The following is a 16,631-nucleotide window of genomic DNA, read 5'->3' as shown; positions in this document are numbered from 1 at the left end:
TCCCAGATCCCTGCCCCTCCCTGTGTAAATAAAACTAATTTTTAGTGTTAGAGCGCTACCTCCCCCCTCCTCCCTCATAAATATATTTTTTCTTTTTCTTCCAGATTCTTCTTCTTCTTCTTCCTGCGCCATAGCACTTCTTCTTCACAGAATCACAACCCCCCCTCATATATTTTCTTTTTCTTTTTCTTCCAGATTCTTCTTCTTCCTAGCATCGTAGCCCTTCTTCTTCTCTTCTTCCTTCTTTCTCTCTTCTTCTTCACAGAATCATAGCCTCCCCCCCCCCCCCCCCCCCTCTCTCTCTCTCATATATTTTCCTTTTCTTCCAAATTCTTATTCTTCCTAGCGCCGTAGCCCTTCTTCTTCTCTTCTTCCTTCTTATCTTTTTCTTCACAGAATCTTCTTTATTTATGGAGATGAGTTCTTAGATTTTTTATTTGTTTAGATTTTTTCTTTGTTTAGGTGTTCTATACCCGTAAGAATCCCCGCATACCCGCGAATCCCCTCACCATCCCCATCCCCCTGCACGGATGCAGGGGGATTTTAGCGGGGTGCAGGTTCCCTTTGGGAAACCCGCACCCCTGTGGGGCGGGGCCAAAAAACAGGCATCCCCGCCCCATGCTCAACCCTAGTTTTGAGCATAATATAGAAGAACTTCATTAAAATGTAGACGGCGTTTATTTCAAGTTTAATTATGACAAATTGTTTCTCCAAATTAGATTGAAAGAAATTCTTCTAACTTAATCTATTAAAATAACATATATCTTTAGAGTAGATGATTCTCACATGCAATTTTTAATAAGATTAACAGACATCACTTAATAGGATTAATAACATGTGATTTCTCACATTAATTTTTAAGGACATATGTAAAAAAAAAAAATGCATGTGAAGATATGTACTCTAAGGACATATGTCAATTTAATCAACTGGATCGGAGGAATTTCGTTCAACCTAGATTGAAGAAAATCTTTGTCCTGCATTGTGAAAATCACATGCATTTTGGATAAATGCCAGTTTAATATATTTGATTTGGTGAATTTCCTTTTATATAGATCAGAGGAAAACTTTGTCTAGCTTAACTTGTATTACTTGTATGGGTTGATTTAAGATAATTTATTTTAGGAAAAAAATAGGGTTAAATACAATTCACCCTTCCGAAGTTATCAGCCATTTTCAATTTGGCTACCAAAGCTTAAAATTTGCAATGTGCCCCCCTAAAGTTTCAAAAAATTTCAATTCAAGCATTTTGTCTGGTTTGACCGTCAAACCAGATGGAATTTTGACCATGTGCGTGTCACGTGACTTTTTTTAAGCAAATTTATCCGTTTTACCCTCACTCGAAACGACGTCGTCTTGTTCTTTATGGGTGCCACGTCACACCTAATAAGAAGCTGACACGTGTCCATTAAAAATAAAAAATTGTAAAATCTAATAAAAATAATTTTTTTTTATTTTTTTATTTTTTTTTAAAAAAAAAAAGGTAGAAGAAAGAAAATACTAAGGGGTGGTTGGGCAGCCACCCCTAAAGAGACAAATTTGCCTAAAAAAATTTACGTGACACGCACGTGGTCAAAATTTCGTCTGGTTTGACGGTTAAACCATACAGAATGCCTGAATTGAAATTTTTTGAAACTTTGGGAGGATACATTGCAAATTTTTAAACTTTAGTAACCAAATTAAAAATGGCTAACAACTTTGGGGGATGAATTGTATTTAACCCAAAAAAATATACAAAACCCTTTTATGTGATTGCACCCATTTACAAAAAGCTCCCTACGGTCTAAAAATGGCTTAAAACTCATTGTGGTAATGCCAATAAACACCCATGATAATATGATATGTCTCCCATTTTGAAGAAAGAAGAAGAAGAAGAATAAGAAATTTTGACCGAAACCATCGGTATGCTAATAAGCACCCATGATAATATGACATGTGTCCCATTTGATAAAAAAAAAATGTAAAAATAAATATAAATATAAAGAAGAAGAAGAAGAAGAAGATACAAAGTTTTATGGAGTAGTCGAAGCATTCACAGATTGGCTAGAAGGGGCGGTTGAACCACCTTAAAGCCATGTGAGTGGTTCAGCCACCTGCTTTGGCTGAATCTAAGAGAGGTTGATCTAAGGGTGATTTAGTCACCCCCTTTTGCCAATATTGGGGTGGTTTGACAACCCTCATAAAATTTGGTCTTTTTTCTTTTCTTTTCTATTCTTTTTTATATTAATATTTTTTTATCAAATAAGACCCGTGTCATATTATTATTGGTGCTGATGTGGCACATTGAGGGTTTCCGTCAAAATTATAGACGGAAGTTGGGGGTGAAAGGTTATTTGCCACTTATATTTACCACGGAGAATTTTAAGCTATTTTTTAGGCCTGATGAAGATTATTGCAAATTGGTACAACTACATGAACCGATTTTATACTTTTCCCTTTGTTTAATATAAATGAATCCGAGAAAATTGTTTTGGACTAATTTGTTATCTCTTTTGATATAATAAATAATGAAAATTTACAAATTGAAAGAGATTTCAAATTAACTTGTTTGATTTTAAGGGTAATAATTAACCAAAATGACCAATTTTGTATTATTTTTTTTCCCTTTAGATTTGCTTCTCTCTCTATCTTCTTTTTTTCTTTTCTTTTCTTTTTTCCAAATAATCAAAAGCCTTCAAATTTCTGCTTAATTTTACCTATTTTTCTTCGTAACAAAACAGGATACCATGTCTCCATTTCTCTCTTTTTATGCAATATTCAATGCTTACTTTTAGATGAAATATGGGCTTGGGAAACTTTTTCAATTGCTGTCTATGTGTCAAAAATTGGATGGACAACTCTTTTTCCCCAGATTCGTTAAGAGAAATGATCCCTACACTCATTTCTCATAACAGCCCCACAACAAGCTAATGTGGCTGGTAATATTTTATTATTTTTTTACAAAAAGAAAAGAAAACAAAACAAAAAAAATAATAAAATATTACCAGCCACGTCAGCTTGTTGTAGGGCTGTTGTAAGAAATGAGTGTAGGGATCATTTCTCTTCGTTAAAGAGGGAGTCAAAGATTGAAACTCACGCTAACTAGAGAAGTTGACAGCCACCGGGGTACTAGAAACCTGCGAAACACTCAAGCTCAAAATCCCATAATACAAGAAAGCCCAAGGTTCATCAATAGGAATATTGATGAGCTCAACAGTACGGTGTCGTTTTCCATAATTTTTCTAAGCTCGGAAAATATCTAGGGATAATATACTTGAGATGATAAACTCCCTCTATTCTAGCTCTTTGTTTATCTTGCTTGGAGGTTTTAGACCAATCTCCTTTATATGGTTGGAAACAAGGGCAAACCTACATGGTTGGTTATGACTCATGACTCATGAGGGTCTTGGCAATGGCAACCCCTTTAAAAATACAATCCCTATAAAAATACAATTTTCTAGATTAGGACCTCTTGTCAAATATTTTTAAAATTTAAAACATGGACTCTCCAACACGCTATACACTGCACAAGGGAAGGGGCAAATAGCGTTTTGAGCCAATTTGAACAACTTTTTTTCATCCTAAAAACATTGTCAATAACTCTCAAAGTCTCTCTCAATCCCACTTAGGAAAAAGAAAAAGAGAAAGTCCACAATCTCGTTTGTCCCTGATTGAAACTGCTATTTTACAATGGGATGACTACAAAGAAGGGGGCGATAATACTTTTAAGCAATGCCTATTTATCTAGAAAAAAAAAAAAAAAATTCTCAACCAAGATCAATTTTTGCATTGGATAGATAAAAGAACAAAGATTAAATTTCTAATATTTATAGGAGAAAATGCGGGAATTGGACCAAGACTATACAAGTTTCTAGTAACGAGCAAAATCTCGAATATCTTCTTGACGAACCCCGTAAAAACATTAAAAAAAAAAGAAAAAAAAGAGAGAAATTAGAATGACTGGCAAATCATTTGATAGTTTATATTGAAAAAAAAAATTGTTAAGGGTTTCAAATCGTAGATGATAATGAATTAATTTTATTCCATGAAAGATTGTTGTCGAGCATAATTCGAAGGGGACGCCAAGTTCTTCTCTGGATATTTTTTTTTCTACATGTCTATAGCACTAAAAAACTTTTTGTATTTGAAATGGAAGTTCTTTTTAAAAATGATTTTATAAAAATATGACTTTTGTATATAATTATGAATTATGAATTAATATGGAATTAAGTTTAAAGCTTGTTTGCTTTTATTTTACATAAACACATGCACAGGCACTATTTACATAAGTTCGGACTCCTCACTCAAAAAAGCATAGTTCCGCCTTTGGTTGGGAAGTATCCATACAACAATAGAGAGAGATAGAAGGAGGGGGGAAAAGAGTTTCCATGGTTTCTCTCTTTTTGATTTTGTGTTTTTGGGTGAATGTATCAAATTGGGCCTGTTGTGTCCTCTTTATGGCTTAGGTTATGTTCTCTTTATAGGATAGTGAATCCATATAGCAATGCAAAAGAAAGTGAGACGAGTGATGTGACATCACATCTTCATCTTGGGCAGTGGGTTATTACATGGGTAAGCGAAAAATAAGACTTTTGCTCTTAGTTTTCTCATGATGAATGTTTTTGCTTCTCAAGTATGCAAGTTGCTGGAAACGAGATTCAGACTCCTAATGCTCATTAATGGATGAAATTATTTGAGATTGTGACTTGTCAAGGTTCAAAAAAACTTAGTTGAGGTTTAACTATTCAACTGTTGCTCATCAACTCCATGTTAGATTTCCTATGACTCATTCATTGTGTCAAGCCATACAATGTGTGGTCATGGTATGACGGCATGATTGTTGGACCCCATCCATGTCTTCCAAACCACGACTTCACTTTTCCACATTAGACAACTCATGGGCTTGGTTCATGGTTGTTGCATGATCAAAAGTTGATGGTTCATGGTTGTTGCATGATCAAAAGTTGATTGTGATCATCGTTTGTTGAGCCGATGCATGATTTTCTCCTATTTCAGTGTAAGAGGACGTTGCACTGTTGTTCTCCACCCGTCAAAGGTGCCCTTAGTCTATCGGGGAAGGTAATCACATGACCGCCTTAGATGTTGAGGGGACTTTTGCTTTCCAACCCTTAACTTGTCGTCTTTTTATGGAGGTCACAATTGTATAGTTGATTTCAGATGCCTCAAATGGGGTCGTCGAATCTCTTATGCCATTGAGGGACCGATGGTCTCCTTCATTTTGCATTGGGTAGCCAATCACCAAGTAGTTTGATACGAAACTGATGGCCCTGTTTTGGTTGTCCGTTCTGTTCCAATATGTTACCCGGCTAGAGGTGCTTCGGGGTACATGACCATGTATCGGCCATTTGCCCAACATGGTCCCCCTCAACAACTGATATACGCATTAGTTATCTTGAACAATAAATTCCAAAATGAGTTAAATTGGGACTGAAAACTGCAAGGAGTCGGCTATCATTATAACCTTCTCAAGGCCAAGGGATGATGATTCTTTTATCGCCATTAGGGTCCTCAGGGAGTTTTCTACAAATAGCAAGGGCCACAAAGAAGGAATCCCTATTTGCCACATCGAAATTTATTAAACGTACATCACTCTTAGTTCTCTAAGGCTAAACAAACCGATGAGTTGAGTAGCTAGATACCCTAAAATAGCCGCAATAATAAGGCACCCCATGGGATGCAACAAATATGTCCTCTCCACTACTCATCAGTCACACATCCACTCGAAGCCGACTGCACGTTCTTGATGTACTGGAAATAAATAAGATGGAATTTCTTTACTAAATTCGTCGAAGTAATATATGCAAAACATGGAGGTCATGGCCAGAGACCCGCATACCTTGTAAAGAACTCCTCTGTTAGCCTTATATGCAGGTGGAGTCCACTTCTTTCTTCGCTGCTCCATCTCCTCATCTGTTATCAGAACATCTATTCTCCTCTTCTCAACATCAACGTTGATGATGTCTCCATTTTCAATCAAACCAATTGGACCACCTTCCTGGAAAGAAATTCACAACACATAATGTTGGTCAAAAAAATTTTGTTTGTGAAGAAAAAAATTGTGGGTTTTTTTTCCTTAAAAAGATGGAAAACTATTCCTTATTCTACATTATATGTTTTTATATTGTTATCATGTATAAAAAGGTAGTGCACCTGTGCTTCAGGGCATATGTGGCCAACAACAAATCCATGCGAGCCTCCTGAAAACCTACCATCAGTAAGCAGAGCAACATCCTGCAGCATTCAACAGCAATATCCAAACAAAACATCATTCTTAGAAAGCAAAATTTGCCGTTATTTAGCTTGAAACGAACATATCGACAGACTAAAAGTAAAGTGGATTCATGACCTTAAAGTAACAATGTAATTTGAATACAATGAAGAAGCATTTATCAAGTTGCCTCACAATCCGGAAAACTACACGATAATGATTTGACTCAACTAATTACTAGAACAGGGATCTAATTATAAAGTCATACCTTCCCAAGACCTGCTCCCATTATTGCACTTGTTGGTGTTAACATTTCGGGCATGCCCGGTCCCCCCTTAGGCCCCTCTCCTCTAATAATGATTACCTTTCCCTGGAACATGACAGACATAAACAAGAAATCAGATATCCCACATCTGAGTCCCATGTAAAAACAGAAAATATACCACTATTAAGTCCATGGAGAATGCTGCTTACAATTGGATGTAATGGAGAGTAGCCAACAAGTAAAATTTAGGATAAATTATTGTATCAAGGGAAAGAGCATCACACAGTGCAATTTAAATAATTATCAAAATATTCACAATGCAGATCAGCAATACCTAGGGTTAAACAAATGCGGAGAATTTGAAATTTGTTAATGCAATAAAACAGAAATTTAAATGTGGAAGCTCCTTAAATAAGACCACCGAAACTAAAGATTTTATGAGTTTTTGGCAGAGAATTGATATTGTACTGGTCTGCATGAAATGTACAATCAGCAATTGAGGCAAATAACTTTTAGAGAAGAAGCCTGAAAGGTAAAATTGTCAGCCCCCAAAACAGAGTTGGAAAAGTTCTTTCTATTCCAAAATCCATATTCTTTAGTTGGGAGGATAAAATAACACAAGATAAAATGAGTATATATATTATGAACATTTAGAAAGAAGACCATATAGGAGACAGAATATTGTAAGTTTCAGGCCTCTCCTTGTAGAAAAATGAATTATAAAAAATGATTAAATGAAGCATAATTAGTCCTTTGGGCTTAACAAGCCTTTCACAGATAAGTCTGAAGTAAGAAAATTCAAGAATATATTGTATAAGTATCGCTTTAATGGATATCCTTATGCAAAAAAGTCAATTGGGATAATTATATTTGACACACTAGAAGATATTATTTATTACCCAGGCCAAATGATATGAGAGAAAGCCACCCTCTGGGAGAGCAGTGCTTAAAAATGAACATTTTTTTTTTATATAAGTAAGAAAAGTTATATTAGAAAAAGCGCAAGGCACCCCTAAGTACACAGGGAGTATACATAAGAACAACCAAAGCCAACCCACCAAAAGCACCCAACAAAACCCAACAAAACCCACAAGGAGGTAAGCCCTAAAACCCGAAAACCTCTAAACCCACAAGGGCACAAAACCCTCCTACATGAGAGCCTTGCCTTTCCCACGCCTAGAGGGAGGGCTTGCAACGCCGAAATTAATGGAACTTTTCAAATTCAAAAGCTCCCTCTTTCCTTTGGTCTTTTGGCGTGCTATCATCTTGTCCCGATGAAATTCATCTTCCATGGCATCAAGGATTGCCAAAGACTCCTCGCCCTGAACCCCGTCCAACGACCAGTCTAAGGGCAACCCATCCCAAAAATCACCATCCTTCTCCCAAACAACTAACTCCCCATTAAGATCATACCCGACAGGCCAATCCTGAGATTGAGAAAAACCATTGCCCTCTACGGATGAAGGAATGATGCGACCTCCCAGTGGGGAGTGAAGCCCTATCATCCCAACATCCTTGGCCTCATGAGACGCGGTAGGGGATATCGCAGCCGGGCGAGGATTGAGCCCATAGAATTCATCAACGGAGGCACTGCAGCTACTTCCTTTTTAGCAGAACAGATAGGCGTCTTTGAAGCAGCCAGGGAATCTGCTAACAGCCCCTCATTCCACTTTATTGAGTGACCTTCCCTGAGATCCCTAGCCTTCTAGTAATAGCTCTGGAAAGGTTTAGTAGACTGTAACGCGGGGATAGAAGAACAAATCTTCTCACCCAATTCAGCCGCCCCTGAGAGAGAAGGAAAGGGGAAGAAAGGTTGAGTCAACCCAGCACCAACACCACTGAGTTGCTAGACAAAAGGATAGAAGCATCGGGACTAGGCAGCGTGACGGATTCAGCCGCTGGAACGAGAGGCAGATGGCTCGACACACTCCCAGAAGATGACAGCCCCACAACCACCCCAGATTCTGTCCCCGACAAAATCTCCGGCTGAATCTCCGTCGTACCCATTCCCACATCTCCAGCTGGAAAAAGTTTCCGACAGCTAGGCCCACCCCCGGAAGAAGACAACCCCAGAATCAACCCAGAGTCTGTCGGCGATGTCGTCTCCGGCCGAAGAGAGCACCCCAGAACAACTGTCGACACGGGACCCGCATCCTCGGAAGTTTCTGTCTGAAACGATGCTTTGGTTTTGATTTTCAGCAAGAAGCAACCCAACCGAAGCCCTTTTCGTTTGAGGCCCGAACCGGACCCAGCAAACAGGCCCAGAAGATTCCCAAGAGCCCGGCCCAAAGCCAATTTAAAGCTGAGGAGCATCCTGGCCCACGTACGCAAATTTGAATTCAAACGAGATGGACCTCGTGCAGAGTAAACAACATGCTTCTTCTTACCCAGCGGACGACAAGGTAAACCTTTGTCCAGCGGATCAAACGAGGAGCTCCCTGACCATACTGGAGGCGTGGACTTCTCCGTCGACCTGTGCAGTTGCTCCTCCAGGTCAAAGCAATTCACCACCAATCTCCCGTCTTCGAGCACCCTACACCATGACACCGAAAATAGGTCCAACCCACGCAGTTCTCAATCCGAACCCCGCAACCCAGCATGCGTGCCGTGAGAGACAACTTCCCCCTGAACCACAGTCGCATACGATGGAGGAGACCCGCCCAGTCGACTGGAAGAGACACCCCTTATCTGAGTCCCCTCCAAAGAAAACGCCTCAAAACCCATTGTCCGATCCTTAGGACCGAGGAAATTGATCATCTTCCGCAATACCCCCGCAACCCGAGCCCAGCCCCAACCTTCATGGCCTTCGGGGAGCCCAATCGCCCCTTTTCGACCACCCTCAGCGAAGACTTCCACCTCTAGGTAGCGGCTGGACTTGTTCTCACCCCCTCGAACCATCAATACTTTCACATCCTCCCGGAAGTACTTGACGAATTCCTTCGCTGAAATCTTCAAGGCCTCCTCTACAGAAGCCAACAGCCAAGCTGAACCTTGAAGACCCAAAACTATGAACCCGTAGAACCCCTTTCTCCTCTCCTCCAAGCGCAGTTCCGGCGCTTCAGCCTTCGCTGAAAAGGAAAAACGTTTGGCTTCCACAGAGAAGCACCACTCCATCTAATGCAAATCTGAAGAGCTAGAAGAGGAGACACCCTGGAACCATACCAACAAAACAACAACATTTTTTTACAACGAGACAAAGCCCAATTCCCCAGGTTTTTCCTTTCTTTCCTTTTTTTCTTTTTGATGATACAAGGGGCCAAAATTTATGCACCCAAATTAACTATGAAACACATGGGATTCTTTTTTGGGCAACAGTCCTTTCTGCTTCCCATGAACTACATATACATGAACAAGAAAGCATAGGCATAGCAAAGACCCAGTCATTTATCCAAAATTCAGCATTTACCCCAGCAACTTTGGGTTCTTAACTCCTTACCAGTTAGTGACATGACATCAAAAACTGCTGCAGCTAAAGAACTGATTGCACAACAGTGCCAACTAGAACACATACCTTAAAACTCAGAGGATCCTCTGAAATAGCTGCAAGCATAGATACCTCTCCTTCAAAAACAAGTGCAGGACCTGGAAAACATTTTTGTAATAAATATTTTAGGAGTAGAGTGGACTGAACTTCAAATAGAACATATAATTTCAAGAATAATAGTGCAAAAGAACATAAAATAGCACCAGAGAAATATAGCCCCTCTTTTCCGGTGATCTTTGCTACAGAACCATTTGGTGCAAGATTTCCATACAATATCTGGATGTGGCCTGTTTCCTTTATGGGATTTTCCAATGGTCTTATTATGTCCTGATTGAGAAAAGGCAAGAAAGAATTGCATTGTTTGTCTTCAAATACATAACATTAATCAAAATTAAAAACAACAGAAACATTGGAATCCGTAAATCTCAAAAATAGAAACATAAAAGCCATCTAACCTGTCCTTTGGATAAGGGAGGGAAACTTGCTGCATTTTCAGCCAGTGTCTTCCCGGTAACTAGAGAGGAAATACTTTTAGGTTAATAATAAGAAAACTGTAACAAAGTACATTTTCTGATGAATGCAACAATCCAAATATGTGTACCAGTCATACAATCTCCATCTAAAAAACCACGCTCCAAAAGGTAGCGAATGACTGCAGGTGTTCCTCCAATCTATCAACACAATCATTTATTGGCTCATTACGAGGAAATGGGGATAAGAAGAAATAAATAAATAAAGCAAACCATATAAAAAATGTTATCTCCAGCCAAGGTTTTTCCTAGTATTAGTGCATTAAAAGCACAAGACGATATTTATTATGAACTCAGACCTTGTGCACATCCTCCATGACATACTTGCCACTAGGCTTAAGATCTGCGAGAAATGGAACCTCATCACTGACCTTCTGAAAATCATCCAGAGTTAAATCCAGACCAACAGACCTGACAAGAATATCGGCATGAGCTACTTCCACATAATGCTATAAATGGTAAACTTGTAAAATCTGGTACCAAAGAATCTCCTCACCTTGCAATAGCAATCAAATGTAACACGGCATTTGTCGAGCCACCTAGTGCCATGACGATAACCATCGCATTACGTAGGGATTTGTGAGTGATAATATCTCGTGGTTTCAAGTCCATTTTTAGTAATTCCAAAAGATATTTTCCTGCTAAACGGCATTCATCCAACTTCAATGGATCTTCAGCAGGTGTCGAAGAGCTTTCAGGGAAAAACAACAAATAAGAGGATAAGAACATTGCTAGCTGCTGCCAATTCAAGTGATCAGGCGGAGACAACTTTCTACCTGTATGGAAGAGACATTCCCATAGCTTCAATAGCAGAAGCCATTGTATTGGCTGTATACATCCCACCACAAGCCCCTGCCCCAGGACATGAATTTCGGACTACAATCTTTCTCTGTTCATCACTAATTGATCCACTTACAAATTCTCCATAACACTACATCAAAAGGACAAAAGAACAAGTAGGCAATATTAGGATAAGAAAAGAATGAGTTACAGCTTTTACATGTAAGAGTTTATTCTTGAAAATTAAAAAATTAAAATAAAGAAAGGGAGTGGCTGTGGGGGAAAATCCCCGTCGCCGGTGGTGGTCAGGTTCTCCGGTGACCCACCTCCACCTTCATGGAGGTGGTTCACAGGAGACCCCCACCCCACGGAGGTGGTCATAGGGGTGAGGAGTCCCTCGCCCTCTCCTGCGTTGGGTAGATTGTGATAGACCCCCACCCCCGTGACTACCTCCTTTTGTCATGCGAAGGTCATCGCAGAGACCCTCCACCCCCACGACCACCTCATTTTGCCCCGAGGAGGTGGTCGCGAGCGACCAACACCACGCAACCCATGCAACACAAGAGAGGGCGGGTCGTGGGGGACTCTCCCAACCCCGCGAAGGTTGTCACAGAGTGGGGGTCCCCCGCAAACCACCTCCGCAAGTGTGGGGGTGGTATTTTTGTTGCCTTTTGTTTTAAAGGATATGCTAAAGTGGCAAGAATATACACGTGGCAATGTTTTACAGGTCTTACGTGGCTTTTTGTACACGCGGCAAATATTCCGCTAGTTTATAGACGACAGATTGACAAAAGGACCATTTTGATTAAAGTAAAAATCATGTGGATCAAATCTGTCACTTTTGAAAACTTAAAGAGCTTTTTGATGAAGTGGAAAACCACAAGGACCAAATTTGTATTTAACCCTATTTAATTTTTTTATTTTTTTTTTTTTTAAAAAAAAAAAATCGAGACTAAGTTTCTTAGAGCTCATCATTCAAAATTTGTATCTAACCCTATTTTCTGTGTCTATTTCTTCCTATGATATTATTATTAATCTGCCCTGAATATTAGCAATCCTTATGTATTAGCTTTAGATTTTAAACAAGTGCTTACAACACAATTCAGAACTGGTGTTAAAGTACTTACAAAAAAAAAACTAGTGTTAATGGCTCAATGTCTTTTCTCGATAAGTAATCCTCCGTCTCAGAAAAAGATGAAGTGGGTTCCCTTTTTAGGCTACCCGAAAATATATAGAGTTTCCAAGACCATTTAACTTCTCATATTACCACTACATTTAAATACACCCCTTTTTTTTCCAATTTGGATCCCACTTTTTTAAAATTAGAATTGACCTTCTTGGCCTACCTAAGGATATTTTTGGAATATTATTATGTTTAATTTGTTTCACTAAAATGTGTGCCATTTGCAGTCACTCCATCTATTTTGGGATCAAGGAAGTAAGAAAAAGGAAAGACCTTAAGTATGCAGGATATATGCAAAAGGTTTACCTAATAAATACATGTAAACTTCAGCTGGTCCATAATCTAAAGAAGAAACTGGATGTATCCAAAAGCTAAGCATTGCAGATATCTATCAGACTAAAGGAACAATTTCAAATTCTTTATTGGTTCTGTTAGAGATGTTCAATGCTTCACAAAAGGCAGAAAAAGAAGAGTAAAGAACAGTAAAAACAATTAGAGAGTTGATATCAAACATTATTGTAACCGTATATAACTTTAAGCCAGAAGTAATTAGCCTCAGGAAGTTAGTGCACCTACCTGAAAGGCAGAAACTATATCATAAGTATGGCCTTGAAAATGACCAGGCTGCAAAAGAAACAATTTAAAGAAGACAATTTAGCAACTTAAAAAACTTCTTTCTAACCAGCTACAATTTGAACAAGCCTTGTTGAAGTATTTTCTTTTCTTTCTTTTGGGTTATTTTGTTAGTTGATCCAACAGCTGGATACTTCATTCTCTCTACATCATAGACACACATGCTTATTACCAGCTTATCTAAGCATCTCTAAGTCCATAAGTACAAGAATTGAAAATTGATAGTAACTTTGGAAGAGCTTCACAAGTAAATTTTCTGTAAGATTTAAATTTCACTACAAAAAAAAGGACATCTTCAAAGAGTATGAGTTTGAACTAGATGGTGAACATCAAACCATTGCAGCCAGATTGAGAACCATAAATCTATAGGGTCCATATAATGTTGGGTAACCCCTCTGTTGGAACAGATCTTTTGGAGTCGTCACCAAAATTCATATGCACCCTCGGTGATCCAATAAGAACGAAGGTACTTAGTCTGCCAATCCTAGATGATTCAAAGTGCAGTAAAACTTGCCTTTTTTTATAATTTTTTTTAAAAAAAAAAAAAAAAAAAAAAAAAAAAAAAAAAAAAGGGATCTCCCTGATTGTTATGATTTATTCATTAAACTACATCAAAAGCTAAAGAAAACAAGAGATATTGGTATGTAATGGAGAAAAGGTACACGGGAGCTGTTTTTTTTATATTATATGATTTCCTGGATATGCATGTCTAATAGTATGACTACATAGGATAAAGATCCTTTAATATTAACAGCACAGTCAGCACTGTTTTTTAACCATGTAGAGCCCATAGCTCCAACAGCAAAGGTGATATGAAAAATCCAAAGAAGCAAAATATCATCCAGCATTAGCTAGGTGGTCACCTGGTTCAAAATGATGTGAACACTTCTAAGCTTACTTAACTCCAAAACCGTTCACCTACTAAATTCCAGAAATTAACCAAAATCTAGTCACATGCATTACGTAACGTAACTAATTTCATCACATTTTGGAAGAGAATCCATGCCTAAAGTAAATGATCCCTATTTTGCCACAAAAATTGTCATCTTAAGCAAGACAAATCTTAAGTTAGGGTGTTCTGAGTAATAATTTTATATATAGAAAAGCGTAAAGTGCAACCTAAGTATATAAGAAGTATACAAGAGAAACACCTAACTGAATGTTCTAAGTAATAGCTAACAAAGTGGATTGAGAAAGCACTGACTCTGATGTCAGATCCCTTTTCTTATCCAAATACTTATTCAAGGAACATTACATGAGAAGAAATACCAAGGTTTTATAGGTAATTATTAAATATTATGGACCGGACAACTAATTCTTAAAAGCAAATCTCATTAAGTAGCCAAAGTAAGATCCAAAACCTTGATAGTTCCACCGTAAACCATAATACTTGGTCGATTAAGCCGACCCATTGCCATAATTGTACCTGGCATCTGCAAAAATTACTAGCATAAGACTATCGATAATTGTACAATTGCACAAGAAAACAGCTAATCCACCACTTACCTTAGTCTAAAACTATCAATAATACTCAAAAGCAACATAGAATAGTGTTGAAGCCATTATTGACTAACTATAGCAGCAGCAGTAGTATAATGGTTGTTCATGAACAAAGCTTAATAAGTATCGATGAAACCATAAACAAATCTTAACCAATGGATAGATCACAAAGAAGAAATCCCTCCAAGATACAAAGATAAGCTCTGGGAGTCACAAGTGAAACAAAAAATTAAAACAAAATACCTGGCTTTTTTTAATCAGATGATAAACAAATGTAGTTGTGTATACAAGAGGAAAGAGGGGAGGGGGATTGTCAATTAAACAGCTAAATGTAATCGTTATGACAGACGCAACAACTCCTTACATCAGTTTTTAGCAGTCAACAATAGAAAGCTCCCACAATAGTCAAGCTGATGGATAGCTTCATTTAAGGAAACAAACATGCGGAGGCATTGAACAATAAGAAGCCCTTTTAATAGTTTACTTTCCTCGGCTAGCCACCCAAAACGCAAGCATGGTAGCATACAAAATCTCACAAAGTGCCGTCCATGCAATGGGAATGGACCACATACAAGTTGAGATAACTTTATAAGTTGATATTAAACTATGAATCTCAAAATCATTCTCGCTTCGAATAATCAAAACATTTACTGTACCAGATTGAGAGGTAAAGCAAAAATCACAGACTAGGGGCATATGGTTTCCACAAGGACCTAACTTTTTCTAGATGGTACATTAATATCAAGAAACAAATATTATGCAGCTCAACATATCAGCAAGCAAACAAAACAAGAAAAGCAAATAATTTCAGGCTGAATCATCCTCTTTTTCTTTTTTCCTTTTTTTATGGTTGCTGAATCATCCTCCCAGTAAAAAAGAAAACCAATGTCACAAACATATAGAAAAGGAAAGGTGAGAATGAAGTACAATGATTTTTTTTCCCTATAACTAAAAACACCCAGAAGATAAAAACCAACAAAACCAATCGCAATCATCAATACCCATCAAAGAAAATTCAAACCCCGCAAAAACCCATTAACCAGACACCATCTCAATAAAAGGGAGCCGACTGACTCACATTCTTGTCACAGCCAGGAATAGATATATTTCCATCGTACCACTGGGCACTCATTACAGTCTCAATGCTATCAGCAATGAGGTCCCTCGACTGGAGGCTATAGCACATGCCTCTGGTGCCCATAGAAATGGCGTCACTGACCCCGATGGTGTTGAACCTGAAGCCCACCATGCCGGCCTCTAGGACCCCTTCCTTGACGGCCTCGGAGAGACTGAGGAGGTGCATGTTGCAGGTGTTGCCCTCGTACCAGACGGAAGAGATGCCGATCTGAGGCTTCGACAGGTCTTCCTCGGAAAGCCCCACGCCGAGGAGGATCGCCTGGGACCCGCCCTGGGACTTGGGCTCCGTCACTTGGGAGCTGTAACTGTTGAGCTTGCGGATCTCGGTGCTGGTTGGGGGTGCGGGTGAGGAGTCCACAGTGACAGCCGGGGAGGCGAGGGAAGCCCGGAGAGATAAGCTGGCGCAGGGTCTACCACTTGGGTGGTGGGGTCCATACCGGGTGGGGATTAAGGCGGCGCGTGGTGTTGTGGTTATCAGCGTGGCTTGCATGGTTGCCCGCGGTGGTGGGGTTTAGGGAGGGGACTGGGGCGTTTTTCCGAAGAGGGGTTGGGCGTTTTGGTTTGAGTAACGATTCATTGTAACTTTTTTATACGAACTTTTTACCGAGTTGCTTATGATTTTGCTGAGGTTTTGGGCTTTACGGAGGAAGTGGAAGACTCTGAAAAGACACTGAAATGGCACGTGAGGGGCACCGTTGTAGGGTTTTAATTTGTTTTTACCTTTATCTTTTAACAAATGCGTTGGGGACCTGGGGTAGCCGCAAGAGTAGGCTCATCAAGCGACTTCCGCTTCGTGGTAATTTTTTTTTTTTTTTTTACACGATTCATAAATTTTTATATTAATTTAATGAGAAATTAACATATTTTAGGTCTTATCTATTTAATTAATAAGAAATACTACATGGACTAAA

The 16,631-nt window shown here is 38.9% G+C and overlaps 1 protein-coding gene across 1 annotated transcript; it reads right to left on the bottom strand.

Moving 5' to 3' along the window:
- Positions 1-5,412: 5,412 nt before the first annotated feature.
- On the bottom strand, positions 5,413-16,368 carry LOC133872617 (dihydroxy-acid dehydratase, chloroplastic). Its single transcript, XM_062310194.1, has 14 exons — positions 15,662-16,368; positions 14,445-14,516; positions 13,027-13,074; positions 11,264-11,418; positions 10,984-11,178; positions 10,787-10,898; positions 10,559-10,628; positions 10,413-10,471; positions 10,161-10,284; positions 9,985-10,055; positions 6,477-6,578; positions 6,151-6,231; positions 5,837-5,995; positions 5,413-5,748 (listed from the first exon to the last, which is right to left on the bottom strand). Exons 1-14 carry the CDS (start codon positions 16,208-16,210, stop codon positions 5,698-5,700), a joined length of 1,848 nt encoding a protein of 615 aa, XP_062166178.1. The 5' UTR covers positions 16,211-16,368; the 3' UTR covers positions 5,413-5,697.
- Between the last annotated feature and the right edge of the window lie 263 nt (positions 16,369-16,631).

Source organism: Alnus glutinosa, chromosome 1 (genome assembly GCF_958979055.1).
Source record: "Alnus glutinosa chromosome 1, dhAlnGlut1.1, whole genome shotgun sequence".
Taxonomy (NCBI): domain Eukaryota; kingdom Viridiplantae; phylum Streptophyta; class Magnoliopsida; order Fagales; family Betulaceae; genus Alnus; species Alnus glutinosa.
The sequence above is the reverse complement of the archived record's forward strand: the minus strand, read 5'-3'. Positions and strand labels throughout refer to the sequence as shown.

What these genes read in the sequence shown, in the direction of transcription:
- LOC133872617 (XM_062310194.1), bottom strand. Translation starts at nt 16,210, where the DNA reads ATGCAAGCCACGCTGATAACCACAACACCACGCGCCGCCTTAATCCCC. An exon ending in ATATAGTTTCTGCCTTTCAG is followed by an intron (nt 11,419 to 13,026) that starts GTAGGTGCACTA and finishes CTTTTGATGTAG; the next exon opens with TGTTATGGAGAATTTGTAAG. An exon ending in GGAATGTCTCTTCCATACAG is followed by an intron (nt 11,179 to 11,263) that starts GTAGAAAGTTGT and finishes TTTCCCTGAAAG; the next exon opens with CTCTTCGACACCTGCTGAAG.